Below are 19437 nucleotides of genomic sequence, written 5' to 3'. Positions count from 1 at the left end.
CTCCCTTGCAGGCATGGTCCCTCCCAATTGTCCTTCCCTGCTGGCCTGATTGCCCACAACTGCCCTCCCTTGCAGGCCTGGTCCCTCCCAACTGCCCTCCCTTGCTGGCTATCTTGTGGTGGCCATCTTGTGTCCACATGGGGGCAGGATCTTTGACAACATGGGGGCAGCCATCTTGTGTGTTGGAGTGATGTTCAATCTGCATATTACTTTTTTATTAGATAGGCTAGAGATCTGGTGCATGAGTGGGAGACAGCTGGCCTGAAGGGTGTACCAGATCAGGGTGGGGGTTTCCTTGGGGCATGAAGCAGCCTGGGCGAGGAGCCTGTGGTGGTTTGCAGGCTGGCCACACCCCCTGGCAACCCAAGTGGAGGCCCTGGTATCTAGGATTTATTTATCTTCTTCTACAATTGAAACATTGTAGCCAGGAGTGGAGCCAGGCCTTCTGCTCACTCCATGGCAGCAGCCATTTCTGTTAGGATTTATTTATCTTCTATAATTGAAACTTTGTAGCCTTAAGTGGAGGCCTGGGCAGGCCAGGGTGTGCAGAAAGCTTGGCTTCCTCCATTGCCAGGGAAACCCAAGCCTCCCTCCTGCTCTCGCTGTGGCCGCAGCCATTTTGGTTGGGATAATTGGTGTGCTTGCTCCTGATTGGATGGTGGGCGTGGCTTTGTGGGTGTAGTGGAGTGATGGTTAATTTGCATATTACTATTCTATTAGATAGGATGGGAATAACTTTTTTAATCTAAGTGGATATATTAGATACAAGTTGATTTGACCTTCTTTTCTATTACCATAGTAATCATCTTTCATTAAAAAGCCTTTCCTCTGTTTTCCCAGGCATGTCTCCATGTTTCAAGTGTTGGTTCACATTATGACTTCCAATGACAGAGGCAGGGCAGGGGTTCTGTACAGGCTCCTCAGCAGTTAGGTACGTAGGTCAATGTTTCCCTTTCCTGGCCAGCCTTACTCTTTCCTGCAGTTGTCCTCAGGAGTGAGTAGAGCCTCTTCTACCCTCCAGTGAGACATCAGGGCAGATGCTATAGGAAGGAGTGTTCCTGTAGCACGTGTCTGGCATTTTCCGTCCCCACTGCTGCCAACCTGCTTATTAGCCAAGAGAAATAGAAACACTGGACTACTTGGCAGGTGTCTGCTCTGGTCCCTGTCTCATAAAAATACTTCAGTTCTCCATTTCTGGAAGACCTGTGATGGGAGAGGGGCCTCTCTCTCTCTCTCTCTCTCTCTCTCTCTCTCTCTCTCTCTCCACTTTCTTCTTCTGTGTCCTGTGGCAGCAGCTTTGACCTTAGCTCCTGTAGCCTCACCATAAATAAATTCTGCAGCCCCAAGTCAGAATGCATGCTCTGCTCCTCCCTCCTCTACAGGCTCCTGGTGGGTCTCAGGATGGGTTGGATCTTGGAGGAGATGCAAAATAATTGGAGGTTCTTACCCCAATTTTGGATCATGCTGGAGTCATAAAACAGAGGTAGGTATTAAATTATATCTATGCTGATACAATATCTATCTCTGATCTTGCTGTTCATCAGAGGCAGTCTCTGCAGCCAGGGGCTAACTGCATATGGCCTCTTGGCTGTTTTCAGTATCTGGACCACTAGCTGGAATACACTTCTGTTCTCCTTCAGGCTCATTCCTTACCAGGTTTCCTTCATGTATGATGAATATGGCACTAGTAGACAATATTAGCGGGTCTAAATTCATTTTTATGCAACCTCTATATTTTATTATTGCTGTATTTTACTAGTTGTGCTGTGGCTTAAGCCTTTGTTTTTACTTTGCTATTTCTTACAGATTATTGAGGACATGTCCATAATTTTCAAATTGGGTAATTTCTATTAATCTACTTTTAATTTTAGTTAGTCTTTATGTTGTGATTCCAAATTTTTTATAAGCCAAACCTGGATTTGTTCTCGGAATGATTGTAGTTTTAGTATTTCAATTAAAAACAAAAACTATTTCTATATGATTTCTGACAATTTGGTCATTATTATAAGTATATTTTCTTCTACATCTATCACCCCAGAAATAATATCTGCTATGAAATCCTTGTTTACTAAATCCAACATCTGGCTTATTTCAGAGTTGGTCTCCACTGATTAACTTTTCTATTGAATATGAGTCATGTTCTCTACTTTTTTGTACATTGAATAATTTTAGATTGCATCTAAAATTCCCTCAGGGGAATTGTGAAAGAGATGTAGAGACTCAGGATTCAAGATGAGGTTGATGTGTGTGACAGTGCACAGCTCAGGTCAGCCTAGTTTTCCAGAAGATGAATTACTGTGAGAGCCATGAGAACAGCTTCAGGGAGCAGAACTGAGATAGGATTAAGAATGTAGTCACTGGCCCCTCTGAGCTAAGGCACCAAGTGTTCCTATTTCCCTGAGGTCCTTCTGAAGGCCTCCCATTGGTCGATAGATTATCACTTCCTGCTCCTCCCCTAAGAATTTAACTTTCATTTTCACTCTGCACCTTTAAATCCATTTTGTGAACTTCAGGTCTCTGGTTTGGAGAGTGAATCCTGATCTTCAAATAGCTGAAACACCAGAACAAGTGAATAGACCTTTTTTTCCCTGGAAGAATGAGGGTGAGTTTCACTCTGCTCTCTGACCTGTGCCTGGGGGGTGCTAGTCTACTCAAAACTGCTTCAGTCCTTGGGGCCAGGAACGCAGCCCCTCCCACCTCTGCCATTAGATCCTGGGGCTCCAGGAGCTCCCCTGTGAGGGCTGCCCTGGCCCAGTGGCTGGGGCAGAGCCTTGGTGGTTGGTAGAGGCCACTCCAGTAGAATCACAAAGGTGAGGCAGTGGTGATAGCCCTGGGAGGGGATGGGAGCCTGGCGCTCCCCAGTCAGCTTGGTCCATTGGGGGCTGCAGCATGGGGATAGGGCTGGTGCATCCAGGGGCTTTGACAGTTTAGATGGAGATGCACCTCTGTTCTCATAAGGGGGTGGAGCACAAATGTCACCCCCAGTCCCAGGTCTCTGCCTCAGGTGAGAGTCCAACAGACTTCCACTCCTCCTGCAGGAGAGGGATTTTCTTCTCACATGTCTAGGCACTTCTCAAACCTCTGCTTTTTTTACGGGTCATGGAGCAAGTCCTAAAAGATCTTTAATTCATGTGCACCTGCATTTTAAAAGAGGAATATCCTGTATGCTACACCCCTAGGGTTCTTCTGGGCATAAGCCTTGTTGGTTTTTGAAGGCAGACACTCTGTGGGCTCAGGTTTCTGCTGCAGGTCCCCAGAGAGCCTCATATGTGGCACAAACCCCTAAGTCCTCAAGGATGGGCTTCATATTTGTGATATCCTTCCAGCACAGACACTACTCCTGTTTCCCTACCTATCTGTCTGCCTACTGTGGAGCCTGGTCACTGCTTAGGTAATAGTGGGGTCAAACTCCATGTGTGATGAGTCAAGCTCCTCTGCACTTTCCTCTTCTGTGTCTTGTGGCCAGTTGCTTTGACCTTAGCTCCTTGTAGCCCCACCATAAAAATAAATTCTGCAGCCCCAAGTCAGAATGCATAACCCTGCTCCTCCCTCCTCTAAAGGGTCCTGGTGGGTCTCAGGATTGCTTGGATCTTGGATGAGATGCAAAATAATTGAAGGTTCCTACCCCAAATTTGAATCATGCTGGAGTCATAAACCAGGGATAGATATTAAATGATATCTACCCTAATACAATGTCTACCCCTGATCCTGCTGCCAGGGGCTAATTGCATATGGCCTCTGGACTGTTTTCAGTATCTGGAACACTAGCTGGAATACACTTCTGTTCTTCAGCCTCATTCCTTATCAGGTTCCCTTCATGTATGATGACCATAGCACTAGTAGACAGTGTTAGCATGTCTAAATTCATCTCCATGCAGTCTTTATAAGTTTTTCCTTTCAGAGAACAGATCAAAGGGAAAATTTATTAATTGATACTTCAGATCTTCTTTTACCATCAAACTTTGGCAACCATCAAGACATGAATTTCTACTGAGATCTTTTCTTTCTTTATTGCTTCATAGTCCCATTTACTTAAAGTTCCTGAGAGAGCTCCTGATCCTAGACTGTAGCCACAGGGCCATACCGAGTCCAGGTGGGAGAATGAGCATCACTGTGTTACCACTCTGTGATACCCTCTGGTAACTTAAGAAACATTCAAACTGGTGAAGAATTTTTGTGTGCTTATTTAAGCCAAAATGCCCACAATTGCTAGGAGCAGAATCTCAATGGACTGAGATAATGTTCTGCGGGGCCAGATTCGGCGGGGGCCAGATATGGTGGGGATCTATCTCCCTTTTCCACGTCCAGCACAGAAAGCGAGATGAACAAACCGGTTCTAAGTAGAGGCGGCCAGGGATTGAGAAATAATAGAAAGAAAGAAAGAAGACGCAGAAATAGATTTAAAGCTGGGAGCTGGGTGGGACGCCATTCTCTCTAATGGAGAGGCAGCGACAACTCAGCCCACGCGGCACATTTATTTTATACCCCCAATACCAGGAAGTATCACCAAAACTTAGGATCAAAGGAGCTTATTTGCATTCTTAAGTAGGCACTAGCATTCCTAGTGCTTGACTGGATTTCCATATCTAAATCCACCCCTGCCGACACCTGGGCTGATATGAAGGCCAAGCTGATTACACTTTCCGCCATCTTGGGGAAATGTGTATCCGAGATGCGGCTCTGCCAGTCGTCTCGGACTCAGCTGACAACAATTTAAAGAAATGCCCATGTGCCTTCCCAGGCGGCCCTCTACAATGTTCCAGAGAATGGTAGTTTTGCACCTTATACATTAGAGCAGTGGTCAGCAAACTCATTAGCCAACAGAGCAGCAAACCGCAGCTCATGAGCCGCATGTGGCTTGCGAGCCGCAGTTTGCCGACCACTGCACTAGAGGTCTGTTGCACGAATTGGTTCACTGGTGGGGTCCAGCCAGCCCTCCCTGATGAGGACCCATCAGGGGTGGGGCTTGCTAGGGTGAAGGGCTGGTTTGTGGGCTTACCCCACCCCCGATAGGGGTAGGGGGGCCACTTGGGGTGGGACCAGCCAGGGGCAAGGGGCCATGGTTGTTCTGGTGGTTCTGCCATTCGGCCGCTGGGCTTTTATTATATAGGATTAGAATCAAAAGAGAAGATGTAGGTGTGTTACATGGAATCCATTGGTGATAGATTAGGAAGGCTGAGGCAGAAGAAAGCAAGGAAAGGAGGGATGGAACTTCTGGGATTGGATAAAAAGTAAAATAATAGACACATTCTACTTTTACTTAAGTGGGTATAGGATAGTTAACAGTCAGCAATTAACTCAATAACAATGAGGGTATCTGTGGTCTCTGTACTGTAGTGCATGTGTTTTACGGGGTCGAGAAAAAAGGAAAATTACCTGGACAGTTCAACCATATGTTATCATAGATGCTAAAGGACATTAGACAGGCTAAGTTAAAGTAAAAATTGACTTTCTCAGGGAAAATACCAACCTAGGACATGATTACCCATCAAAACTGCTTTTTTAGTTTAAAAACTTTTCATTTCAGACCATTCTTTGTGGTTACTCTAGGTCTCTGAATTTGCAAGGCTACCACACAGGCCTTTCCTGAGCTAGTCAGGTTAGCATGCAGTTCTTTTTGTCCACACCTCTTTGACTGACCACCAGCATCATCTCCAATTTGAATGTTCATTACCATCTTGTGACCTGTGAGATATAAGCTGTCAGGGTCAGTTAGCTGAGCTGAGGATACAGGTCAGGAGGCATGCTGACATTGGCTGCCTTAGCTGAGCTATTAGTGATGGTCTTCACAGTGCTATGGAAGGTACTTTATTTCTGTTATCTCAGCCTTTTAAGAAGCCAGACTTAGTAGATGTGTGTGAAACCACCAAGGTTTATGTAAGCCTAGAGATAGAGAGCTACAGAGTATAAATTACATTGTGAAAGCCCATAGGCATAGCATTCAAGGGCCATAAAGATACAATGGTGGTTTTAAAAGTCACAATCCCCATATGAAAAATGAAATCTAAGCATATTAACTGGCATTTGAAGTCTATATGAAATCCACCTAAGTCCAAATGCACTTTCCACATCAGGCTAATTTTGCTATCAACAATCTGACCTTGCAAGGCAGCTGATCTTCCACTTTGCTATAGTCTCATGAGTTTTCCAGACAACAAAAACAAACAAACAAAAAACTTATTAGAAGACTTATCCAATATTACATTTATAGGAAAAAGAAACCTAGGCCTGATGTTAACCCTTTGTTCTCAGTTATCTAATCTAACTTTCCATCCTTTCCTCTTACCTTATCCTATGTTTCACTCATCACCTGCTCTCCATGTCTGTCATCTTCTTGTCCTGAAAGTTATTATCATCTCTCCCCTGGGCAACTGTATGTGCATCCTACTCTTCCCAATCTCCCACTGGATCCATCGATTACTCCACAGCCCAACACTGGTGATTACTTTTGCTCTTGGCAAAGTGTTCCTAAATGTTACATAATTCACTAAGTGCCATAGGTCACTGCAGGCTTATGTGATGCCAAAGGCCTAGCAGTTTTCTCACACCAGCCACACTGGCATTTTCCATCTCAGACAATGTGGTGCATCTTCAATGAACGGGTCATTTCCTTTACCTAATAATTTTTTTTCTCTTCCATATGCCTTATTTCCTTTATCTTTCTCAGGTTCCAGTTCAACCCTGAGGTATTTAAGTTTGAATTGCTGGACAACCGTTTATCTGCCTCAATAATTGATTTCCCAACAACATGCACATCTCTCTCGTAGTGTTTTTCACATCAGCTTGTATATATATTATTTCATTTACTGTTACTTAACTAGGTGGATGTCAGGGTCATAGTGGTTTAAACTCTTTAGACTAATTTCTGTGTTTATGGGTATTAGTTTAGTTGTTAGTATGTAATTCAAAAGATGAAAAGTTAGTTGAATAATCTTGCCTAATATTTTGATATTTCTATTGCAAGACTGAAATTTACTTCATTTGTTTTTCTATTTTTTCAGATATGTGACTTGTGTGATCCTATGAGTATCTTTATGCTATCTCCCTCTCCATCATCAATATGCATACACACCATTAGGCTCCTGTCAATGTCCTTGGCATATTTCCAGGCAAACATGAAATTTTACTATTTATCCAACAAGACTCCCCAGAACCTCCTAAGTTGCTTATTTTGTCTTTGATGAACCTTGTAAAGTAGTAAAGGGGATACTGAAAACATTAGGATCATTGCAACTCTGTGTATTGAAAATAAATGATGTTTGTAAGACACTCACTAACTTTATGTACACATCTGATAAAGGGATTGTTCTTGCCATTTACACAAACACATTGTCACATATTATGTTATAACTAGAAGCCCGTTGTACGAAGAGATTCATGCAATAGGCCTTCCTTCCCTTGGCTTCCAGCACCGGTTTTCCTCTGGCACCTGGGATCCAGTCCTTTGCTTTAGCCAGAGTCTGCCTTCTTTGTCTTTGCTGCAGGCTCCAGCCAGAGTCTGCAGTGTTCATCTTTGCAGCAGACTCTGGCCAGAGTCTGCAGTCTTCATCTTCACTGTGGCCAGACAGAGTGCTGCTCCTATAGATCCCTTCGACTCCCGGCCCCGCTCCCCCCTCCCCCGCAGCCTCCTCACTCTCATAGCAGGCGTCCTGCCATGCCCAGCCACTCCACCCCTGGAGCAGCTGGGTGGCCGCCATCTTTGGCCTTCTAATTTGCATATTCCCTCCTGATTGGCTGGTGGGCGTAGCAGAGTGATGGTCCATTTGCATGTTTCTCTTTTATTAGTGTAGATAATGAGAGAAATTTTTCAAACATACAGTAAATAATGGCAATGGTTGCACTATAAGTAAGGTAAGCAAGTCAGAGCAGGTCTTTATGGTAAAGGAACATGAAAAGAGATTGTTAACTGAAGGATGCAAGTGAGTCCTACTGATACCAGGGCAGCATTGCCTGATGAGAGAAGAACAGGTATAAAAGCCCAGACTCAAAAGTGGTTTGTGGATGTGTTTTGCATAGGAAAGATGAAGCAGGAGAGATGCTGGGTCACACAAACATCTTTTCTTTGTAAAAAAGGCTACAGGTCATCCTTTGGTTTAATAAAAGTAAAGGGCAATAACAACCATTGCACAGATGAAAATGGAATTAGTCATGTCAGAGTAAATAAAAGTATTTAAAATTCTTATGTGCCTGGCTGGAATTTCTCAGTGATTACAGTGTTGGCCAGTGCATGGAAAGGTGAAGGACACTTCCCAGGATTGCAGGATCGATCACCACCCATATCTGGGTATCTGTGGAAGACAACCAATTGATGTCTCTCTATCTATCTATCTATCTATCTATCTATCTATCTATCTATCTATCTATCTACCTATCTCTGTCTCTCTCTCTCTCTCTCTCTGTCTCTCTCTTTCCCTCTCTCTCTCTCTGTGTGTGTGTATCTCTCAGTGTTTGTCTCTCATCCCCTCCCTCCTACTCTGTTTAAAAATCAATGGCAAAAATATCCTCGAGTGAGGATAACAAAACAATTAAAATAAATAATATTGTAATAAATAGCCTTTTTTTTTTAACCAGGCCTCCATGCTTCTTGCCTTGACTCTCTACTTTTTCTGTTTTGTCCTTTTATATTCGTTCTTGCCCCATCCTTCATTTCTACACAATTAGCAACATTTATTCTGCCATTCTTACTCTGACCCTCTTTAATCTTTCTAATCAGGCAGAGATCAGTGAGCAAAAGGAGCCGCAAATCAAGACAGATAGGAGCAGGGGACCAGCTGCGATGGCTTCAGGAATCCTGGTGAACATAAAGGAGGAGGTAACCTGCCCCATCTGCCTGGAGCTCCTAACAGAACCCATGAGCCTGGACTGTGGGCACACCTTTTGCCAAGCCTGCATCACTGCAAACAACAGGGAGTCTATTATTGGCCAAGAGAGCAGCTGCCCTGTATGCAAGATCAGTTACCAGCCTGAGAACCTGCGTCCCAATCGACATGTGACCAACATTGTGAAAGCGCTTAGGGAGGCGAAGTTGAGCCCACAGGAGGAGCAAAAGAAGGATCTCTGTGTGCAACATGGAGAAAGACTCCTGCTCTTCTGCAAGGAGGATGAGAAGATCATTTGCTGGCTTTGTGAGCGGTCTCAGGAGCACCGTGGTCACCACACATTCCTCATGGAGGAGGTTGCCCAAAAGTACAAGGTAACAGACCAGGATGGAGGAAAGACAGGGCACAAAATAGCACTTGATGGGAAATCACAAGTTTTGTATTTGACTGTAATTATCTTGCCACCATAACCCTGAGGCCTGTGGTCACTTTTCTTCCTATGTTCACCTTCCAAGGCCTGAAGGGACATTTCTATACATTCCACACAATTACAAATTATGAGCAGACTCTAAAGGAGAATATTTTCAGACCTTGTGCTAATAGGTAGAGGTTTGGTGCACAAGCCAAGCTGTCGCCATCCCTTTAGACATGAGGGGTAACTGGGCAAATGGGTGGATCGAGATCTAAGTTCTTTCCTTGCTACAGGATCAAGTATTTTCTTCTAGGGCAAAGAAAATCATTTTTCTCTTGAATGGTAATGGTGACTTCTATCATCTGAATATGAAACACCACATAACCATCAGGTTTCCTTCAAACCACAGATTCCAATGATCATTTTAAAGTTTCTGTAAATTCTAGTTTCTTTAGAGATGAACCTGATTTCTTCTCATTAATCCTCTCTTCTGATGAGGAGAAAGCCCATAGCTTGACCCTGAAGTGATTCCTCTCTCATAGGAAAAGCTCCAGGCAGCTCTGGACAGGCTGAGGGCAGAGCAGCAGAAAGCTGAAAAATTGGAAGATGACCTTGAAGAAGAGAGAACTTCCAAGAAGGTAGGAGGAGACTCTTTCTGGTAATTAAAAAAGAATTTATGCAGAACTTTGGGTTTTAGTCACAAGGAGCTCCCTTCCTTCTTGTTTTCTGACAGTTGATATGTCCAGATTCATTGATTAGCCATTCTTTATCTCTTCCCTGATAGGGATAAACATGTCACAAAATAACACAAATATTTGTAGATTGGTTATTCCCATAGAGAGACTGATGAGTATGGCTAGTGAATTCTATATTCATTTGTCATTATTTGTAACCTTAACTATTCCAGGGAAGACAGTTGCCAATGGCTCATGGCTTTGTCCCAGGTGCTCAACATAGGCTGCAGATGGGGTGGGGTGAGAAGTAATGCATGGAGGCATGTCTGTCCTGCACAGCTCTGTGAGAGCTGAGCCACACCCAGGTGTCCTATTTTGGCTCAGGGTTGACCTCAATATTGTAGACATGAGAGCATTATTTTGGAATGTGATGAAGATGAAATAATGGGAAAAATTAGCCTCCCCAAGAATTGCTCCTCTGCTTCCATCTCTCTTCTCTCTGAGAACATCTAAGTCAAATACTTTCTTTTCTGACTCCCAGTCTGCCTGAGAGCCTGAGTCCCTGTCTTTCTTTCTCATTTCTGAAGGATCAAATAGAAAATGAGTTGAAAAGTGTCCAGGATTGTTTTAAACAACTGAGAGATATCCTGGCCAGTGATGAGCAAAAGGAGCTGCAAAGGCTGGAGAAAGAGGCAGCAGAAAACCTCGATGACCTGGCTCAGGCTGAGAGTGAGCTGGCCCAGCAGAGGAAGTTGTTGAGAGATCTCATCTCAGATCTGGAGCATCGGTTGCAGGGGTCAACAGTAGAGATGCTGCAGGTAAGACTTAGAAATAAGCCCCAGCATCTGAACTTAAGAAAAATTAATGCTAAGTTTCCTTCTCTGCTGTGTGGCTGTGTTGTTTGTGGTGTTGACAATGAGATACCATTGGTCTTGCAGTAACCCTTCCCTGTATCTGTTTCAGAGGTTATTGAAATTGTTGAATGCATAAACAACAAGGAAAAATCTTGTTCTTATTAATGTATCAATTAAAGTATAAAATTGACTCTGAAGAGAAGATTCATTGTATTCTGCAGGCCCCTGTATCTGATCTAGCCTATAACTTTATTCAGATACCTCTTCATGATCCCACAGTTGTTGTTGTTTTCTTTTTAGAATAAGTTGAGATTTTTCTGTTCTTTTTGAATCTTCTGAATAAACATTTGTGAAGGATGGGTATTATTTATTTTTACTTATTCAGTAGATTTACCAGTGAAACCATTTCACTCTGGGCCTTTATGTTCATGGAAAAGTTTAAAATATTTTTTCTACTTGTATTAGGTTTTCTCAGGCTTTTTTTATATTTCTTGAGTCAGTTCTTGGTAATGTACATCTTTGTAGAAATTTGTCAATTTTAAGTTGTCAGATTCATAAGCATAAAATTAGTCATTATAATTTCTTAGAATATTTTTCATTTCTACAGTACTAACAGTAATGGCTCCTTTTTTATTTCTGATTTTGTGATTATTTTTGTTCAAGTTAGTTATCATTGGTCAAAGTCATTGATGTTTTTTGCTTTGTTTATTAATATATTTTTATTGATTTAAGAGATGTTTATTAATATATTTTTATTGATTTCAGAGAGGAAGGCAGAGGGAGAGAGAGATAGAAACATCAATGATAAGAGAGAATCATTGATTCGGCTGCCTCCTGTATGGCCCCTACTGGGGATCAAGCCTGCAGTCTGGCCATGTGCCCTTGACCGGAATTAAACCCATCAGGGCTCATTGATGTTTTTTAAGAATCAATTTTACGGTGTTATTTATTTATTTGTTTGTTTGTTTATTTATTATTTTTAACCTTTCTATATCACAGGTTTATGCTCTCACTTATATAGTTTCCTTTGTGTGTATATATATATGTAAATGCACATTCATATATCAGAGTGTGTATGTTTGTGTGTGTGCATTGTATTTAATTTGTTGCTATTTTTCTAGTTTCTTAGTGAGAATTTTTTGTTTATTTTATTTTGTTAATCCTCACCCTAGGATATTTTTTCCATTGATTTTTAGAGAGAGAGGGAGGGAGGGAGAGAGAGAGCGAGAGCGAGAGCGAGAGCGAGAGAGAGAGAGAGAGAGAGAGAGAGAAGAAACATCATGTGAGGGAGACACATTCATTGGTTGCCTCCAGCATACACTCCAAAGGAGGCCAGGGATCAAACCTGCAACATAGGTACATACACTTCACCAGAAATTGAACCTGGGAGTCTTTGGTCCTGGGACTGAGACTCTCACCACTCAGCAACACCAGCCAAGGCTTAAAGTAGGAATTTTGACCACTTACTTGACAGTCTTTTTTCTTATAGTTTTTAATGTTATAAATGCATTGTTTTAGCTATATTCCATACTTTAAGATTATTTACTTATTTGTTTGCTTTTTATTGATTTCAGAGTAAAGGGAGAGGGAGAGAGAGATAGAAACATCAATGATGAGAGGCAATCATTGATTGGCTGTCTCTAGCATGCCCCCTACTGGAGAGGGAACCCTAAACCCCGGTGTGTGCCTTGACTGGGAACTGAACCTAGACCTCCTGGTTCATAAGTCAACCCTCAAGCACTGAGCCCCACCTGTTGGGCCTTGTTATTATGAATCAATTTGACTTTTTTTTCAAATTTTCTCTATTATTTTTATCTTAACTCTTGAAATATTTGAAATGGTGCTGTTTAATGTACAAACACTTTGTGATTTTTTTTTAACATTTTTTTCTGCTGTATATTTTAAATTTAATTCCTTTCTAATCAGAAAGCGTATATTATTTCAGTCTTTTAGATGTATTGACACTTGCTTTATTGACTAAAATATTATTTGAAAAGAATGTGAAGTGTGTATTGATTGGATGAAAGGGTGTTTAGTTGTCAGTTAGGTGGAGCTTGTTGACAATGTTGGTCATGTCTTCTACATCATGATGATTTTCTTATTTACATTTTTGCTTTTTATTTTCTCTTTTTTTTAAGTCTCTTTAACCTTTCTTATAATACTGATTTGGTGGTGATTAACTCCTTTAGCTTTTTTGTTATCTGAGAAGCTCTTTATGTCTCTTTCAATTCTAAATAACAGCCTTGCTGGGTAGAATAACCTAGGTTGTAGGTATTTGCTTTCCATCACTTTGAATATTTCATACCACTCCCTTCTGGCCTGTAAAGTTTGAGTTGAGAATTTATACTGATTCTTAGGGAGCCCCATTATATGTAACTAACTGTTTTTCTCTAGCCACTTTTAAGATATTTTTTCTTTGTATTTTTCACTTCTCATGGGGTGTTTTTCATGCTTTCTATCTCCTTTTTATGTTTCTTCTCTTTTTATTGAAGTTCTCAGTCATATAATCTATTCTGTACCTAAGTTCATTGAGCATCTTTATAAGCAGTGTTTTGAATTCTGCATTTGCCTCCATTTTGTTTAGTTATTTTTCTGAAATATTGTCCTGATCTTTCATCTGGGACATGTTTCTTTGTCTCCTCATTTGGCTGCCTTCCCATGTTTATTTCTATGAGTTTAATATATCTGCCACATCTCCCAACCTTGGCAGAGTGGCCTTATGTAGCAGGCTTCCCTTGGGGCCCAGACATGCAGTTTCTGTGTTCATCTGAACCAGGTTCTCTAGGGGTGTCTAATGTTTGGGTTGTGTGTGCTTTTTTGTTTTAGTTGAGCCTTGATTGCCATTGGCACATCAGTGTGTGGGACTGCCTCTCAGGCTGAGTTGGGGGTCCCATTTCATAATCTACACATGTGGGTGTTGTACCAGCCAGTTTCATTTTCCCCTCCTACCAGCCTTATGGAGACTTCTTAAAAATTATGTGTTTATTGATTTTAGAGAGAAGGAAAGGGAGCTGGAGAAACCTGTGATGATAAACAAGATTAGAAAACTGAAAATAATTAACAATATGTAATGAACTGTCTTGTTAGACCCTCAAATGGAGTTAAATATTATAGTGTTTAGAATAGTGACCAAGTTGATATTGGTAACATGGACCAAGGTATATAAAAGAGGAGGAAATTTCTTTGTTGAAAAGTAAGTTACATAGTAAACATCCTAAGTTACTGGTTTCTGTGGCTTCTTTACTAGGCATTATAATAACCTGCATTTAAGAGACAAAACTGAGTAATAATAAAGACTTGAAAATAAATTATAGATATATGTGTTTTGAATTTAAGGGTGTGGATAAGATCAATTATAGATAGTGAGTGAAAAATAAGAGACATTTAAGAAATGCCTACATTAATACATTTGTTTGCTAGTACACTCAGCAGAAGCCAGGTGAATTTTTGAGGAATTCTATAACGACTCATCTTTGTTTCTACAAATAATGGCAAAATGCATCACAAGTAATGGCATTTTGCGTTGAATAAATGAAAAAAACATGAAATATTCACATCATCTCATGAGGAGTCTTATGAACATGGGAAAACATCAGGGACCTTATATTTTTTCTCATAAATATGTCTCATCTCCAGGTACTGGAAGCTCAAGCTGTGTTGCCACACGGGTTAAAGTTGTTTATATATTTAAGGAAAACACACAACTATACATGAATATTCTGAAATTATTGACCTGGGTCTTTCTTTACTATTTTTCTCTCACATTAGGACCATCTCTATTCCCTCCAGATCAGGGGGGTGGAGTGGGGAATGTGTTGAAGCTTTGTTAGTGAAAAGAGTATATTACTTCATGACTTATAGTTTCTCTTTCCTCCCTAGGATGTGAGAGGCACTATAAAAAGGTATGTAGGGAAGACCAGAGATGTCTGTGCTGTAAAAAGAGGTTTAAAGCCATTAAAGTTATCTATTGATTAATTAGAATAAAATAATCCTCAGGGAAGAAAAATTTAGATGTAATTTTATCTTAAATTTCTGTTCACACTTGGTTTGTGTATTCCATATCTATTGAGAATGGAATCAGCTTTTATTTAGGCAATTTACTTGGGAGGAGTTGCAGAGTATGGATTAGTAGCAAGTAAACATCAGATGTTTCAGTATCAGACCCATCTGACTTCAAAAATTCTATGCACTCAGCATGTCTGTATCTAACTCACATTTCCACATTTCAAAGGTGATGTATTGACTGTGGGAATGTCATGTCTTCTTTACCTCAGAGGCACCCAGAATTTCAGACAACTCTTTTATATTTAAATGTCTTCTCTGGGAATAGAAGATATGGTTCTCTTTATTTTCCAAAAGCCAACTTGAATATCAAGGAATATTTTAACCTTGGGGAAACCATTGATCCATCCTGTAAGATATTTTAAAGATAGAATGGAAGGACATCATTTTTGTATCTAAATTTGAACACCTACTTGGCCACACTAATCTCTTCCAAGAACATGAAATTCAGACCACTATTAGTATCATATTCATAATATCTTCTGTGAATATCCCACGTCCCGCGTGGTTCAGGATTCGGGATCAGGAGAAGGAGCCACACGCAAATGAAAGAGATGAGACAAGAAATAATAATTTGGAAATTGGGGGGCCAGGCGGGAGGCCATCCCAAGAGGAAGGACTCAGCTTGGGCTCAGGCCTTGCCATCCTTTTATTCAATTTGGGATACACCTATAGCCCTTAGGCAGGCAATTTCCAGTAACAGGCAGACTATCTTATCAGTAAGGATTTACATGACTGTCTGGTGGGGAAGTTGCTTCAGCTACCATTATCTCAACTAAACAGTGGGTGCATAGCTCTGACCTTTTCCAGGGCTCAAGGGTCACCAGCATTCCAGGCTCCTTGTCTACACCTCTCTGCTAGTGAAGCCAATAGGCAGTTTCCCACAATCTTCTTTCCAAGGGTTATAATTTTTCCCAGAAGACTGACAACGCAGATGTAGTTCTGGAGGCCACCCTACAAAGGAGTGGAATTTAAAGGTATTCAGCCTCCACAGACAATATTCCCACACTTGACATATCTCAAACATAAGTAGCCATGTTCACTTTCTTTTCATATTGCTGGGAGTCTACATCCATGTCATGACTTTTTCTTATACTAATTTATTTCAAGGTACTAAATTTTGCATTTTAAATAAATTCACTATGGCACATAATTTCATATGATTTTTAGGAGTTAGAAAGAGAGAGTATAGTTATCATTGTGAAAGGAATGAACTACTTCTGAGAGGTCAGCACCTTTCCAAGGTCAGACAGCAGTCAAGTGGGAAAGTGGACTGAGCTCATTTCTTCTGGAGCCAAGGTCAAAAGTCTACTCTCTCCTTTCTCCGGGGTCCATGAATGGGGGCTCAAGTACTCATTGGGGTGAGTAGATAAAAATCAGTGGTTTTGGAGAGACAAAAATTCAGAGGTGTGTGGATCTATTTTGTCGTCCCTAGGAGTGAGACCTTCACTCTGCAGAAGCCAAAAACTCTCTCCATGAAGCAAAGGAGAGTGTTCCAAGCTCCTGACCTGAGAGGGATGCTGCAAGTATTTAATGGTGAGGAATGCTAAAGCAATGTGTGGCTGTGAGATTTTTGTTATGGTTGGGGTTAAAGTTCAGTTTTTAGGTGTAGATGGAGGAGACAAAGGAAGATGAATATTATATGCTGATGACATATTCAATGGGGAGTGGTCAGCTGTTTTGTTCACCTCTCACTTTTCCATGTACTACCTTACATAGACCCAGTCTTTGTAATGTAGAATCTTTTGTCTATACTTAATGTTATGGATTTTTTCTAATTTCAGAACTGACAGATGTGCTACGCTACTGGGGTAAGGATAAATCACAATATCATGAAGCCACCTTCTCCTCATCTTTCAGTATTTGGCATTTTCTACTAGATCTCATGTAAAAATCCATATTTTCCCTCCCACCACACACATACATATTATATATCTGCAAGTGTGTATTGCTCTTGAAGAACCAAACCAAATTCTTCCCATTTCCCATTCATTTTATTCTCAACACCTCCCTGACAATGTCACAAATAAAGGTATATCATAGTCCTCACCAACCTTATAATTTTTCTACAGTACACGTGACCCTGGATCCTCCCATGGATAAATCAAATATTGTCATTTCTGCGGATCGAAGACAAGTGAAGTCTATCTATTATTATAAACCATATTCGTATCTGAAAGGCAATTCTGAGGATTTTGGTGTCCTTGGGTCACTTCCTATCACATCAGGAAAACATTACTGGGAGGCAGATGTGACAGATAAATATGCCTGGGTTTTGGGGGTGTATGGTGTAAAATGTCCTGACTCCAATATGATGGATTTTGAAAAACAAGTTAAGAGGCGTCGGCATGTTTGCTCTCAATATCAACCTAAATATGGCTACTGGGTTATAGGGCTACAGAACCATTCTGAATATAAGGCTTTTCTGGATTCTGACTCCTCTGACCCCACGACCTTAACCCTGTTCCTGAGTGTACCTCCCCGTCGTGTTGGGGTTTTTCTAGACTATGATGATGGCACTGTCTCATTTTTTAATGTCACTAACGGTAGGTTTCTCATCTATAAATTCTCTTCATGTTCCTTTTCTCAGAAAATGTTTCCGTATTTCAATCCTATGAAATGCCCTTCCCCCATTACACTGTGTTCTCCAGGCTCTTAAACCTCTTACACCCTCACCCACTTCTCTGGAGTGCCTCTTGCCTTAGGTGAATGTAGTGATTTGAGCTGACGTTCTCACCATCTTTTCCGGGTTCTTTTTTTTTTTTTTTTTTTTTTTCAATTTGAACACCCTTCATTCATCAATATTGTGTATAATTTGCCTCATGTCATATTTTCCCAAAAACCTTATTTGCATTCATAGACAATCCTAATTCTTGAGTTTTACATCTCAAGGAAAATGACTAATGCCTCATAAGAAAAAAAAAAAAAAAGACATGTATGGAGGTAACATCTCCTCCAAGTTCTACAATCTCATGTCTTTTGCCCCTGACTGAGAAGATGAAGGAAAGCTTTTCAACAACTTTTAGTGAAGACCTTGTATAGAAGTCATTCACTACAAAATGAATCCTCAGAGGTTCGTCTGTTTACCCATGATGTTTGTTATTCATCAAGGAGTAAAGAAGAAAATATTAAATATGGGGTTTTAATTGATTTCTTAGAGAGAGAGGAAGGGTGAGGTAGAGACGGATAGAAACTGAGATGAGAGGGAAACATCAAAGGGCTGCCTCCTGCATGTCACCTACTGGGGATTGAGCCTGCATCCAGGAAATGTGCCCTGTCTGGGAATTGCACCAGCTACTTCTTGTTGCATGGGTAGATGTTCAACCACTGAGCAACATCCGCCAGGCAATAAGAAAATATAAACTAGCGGCCTGGTGCATGAAATTCATGCACTGGTGAGAAGGGTTCCTCAGCCCGGCCTGCGCCCTCTCACAGTCAGAGACCCCTCAGGGATGTCCATCTGCTGGCTAAGCCGGTAGTCAGACATTCTTCTTGCAGTCCGGGGCTCTCACAGTCCAGGACCCCTCACTCCTTCCTGCCCCCCTGCAGCGGATGTGGGAGAGGCTCCCACCACCGCCACTGCACTCTCCAGCTGTGCGCCCTACTTCTGGCTGAGTGGCGCTCCCCCTGTGGAAGCACACTGACCACCATGGGGCAGATTTTACATTGCGCGTCTGCACCCTGGTGGTCACTGTGCATCATAGTAACTGGTTATCCTGCCATATAGTCAATTTGCATATTACGCTTTTATTACATATGATAATATGTACTATGAGTGTAAGTTCTGTGTCCTCATTAATGAGTTCACATCCAATTTCTTCAAATATGCACAGTGAATTTTGAATAAAATACCTGAATGCTGATTAATTTTCTTTAAATAATCTGATAATAAAACCATACCATAGTTAGTATCACTGTGAGAAGAAAAATGTCATTAAGTATATAACATGTGTCTCAAGTGAATAAATATTTTCTCCATTAGTTACTGAGAAATCTAAGCTGTGTCAGTGTGTCATGAAACAGGTTTTGCTTTCAGGAGTACTAGGGTGTTTTTTACCGAAGTCTCATATTTAAGATCCCAGATATCTCTTTGATGCTATGTAGACTACTCCATGTCTGCCAGTGTTAGACAAGAATGTGTGTATGAGTGAAAATTTTATTATAAGTCTGTTGTTACTGCATATTAGCCTGTATCAAGTAATCTGAATTATACACACTCAGCTTCACATTGTAAAATTATATGAAATTTACCGGATGTATTATTGTGAAAATTAAACCACAGACTATTTTCAATAGCTTCTGTCATTGCTAGCACATAATTAGTCATCAAGTATGCTGTCGATTCATATTTGTTTGCCTTTCACTGTGACTGAAATAAATGATTTTAAGAATACATATTAGTTTTCTTTCAACTTTACTATTCTTGCTTTAAGAAATAAAAATAACTTGATGAAAGAATTGTGAAATCTAATGAACAAAATAATCTGATGAACAAAATGGAACCAGAAACAAGGAACAGACTGGCAGGTACCTGAGGGGAGGTGGGTGGGGGTGGCTTGATAAAGAAGGTAAGGGTATTAGCTAAAGAATATATATGCATACCCCATGGACATGGA

At 41.0% G+C, this 19437-nt stretch overlaps 1 protein-coding gene across 1 annotated transcript; it reads left to right on the top strand.

Annotated features, from left to right (window-relative positions):
* Positions 1-1398: 1398 nt before the first annotated feature.
* On the top strand, positions 1399-19132 carry LOC307109533 (tripartite motif-containing protein 5-like). The gene is made up of 9 exons (XM_079788339.1): positions 1399-1483; positions 2514-2602; positions 8714-9193; positions 9774-9869; positions 10493-10723; positions 14639-14661; positions 16257-16357; positions 16606-16632; positions 16894-19132. The coding sequence occupies exons 2-9, from the start codon at positions 2597-2599 to the stop codon at positions 17478-17480; spliced, it is 1551 nt and encodes a 516-aa protein (XP_079644465.1). The 5' UTR covers positions 1399-1483; positions 2514-2596; the 3' UTR covers positions 17481-19132.
* The last annotated feature ends 305 nt before the right edge of the window (positions 19133-19437 follow it).

This window comes from Cnephaeus nilssonii, assembly GCF_951640355.1.
Source record: "Cnephaeus nilssonii genome assembly, chromosome: 13".
In the NCBI taxonomy this organism is placed as follows: domain Eukaryota; kingdom Metazoa; phylum Chordata; class Mammalia; order Chiroptera; family Vespertilionidae; genus Cnephaeus; species Cnephaeus nilssonii.
The sequence above is the reverse complement of the archived record's forward strand: the minus strand, read 5'-3'. Positions and strand labels throughout refer to the sequence as shown.

Coding starts and splice junctions, on each gene's coding strand:
- LOC307109533 (XM_079788339.1), top strand. Junction 9,870..10,492: donor AAGAGAGAACTTCCAAGAAG/GTAGGAGGAGAC, acceptor TCATTTCTGAAG/GATCAAATAGAAAATGAGTT. Junction 16,633..16,893: donor AGATGTGCTACGCTACTGGG/GTAAGGATAAAT, acceptor ATTTTTCTACAG/TACACGTGACCCTGGATCCT.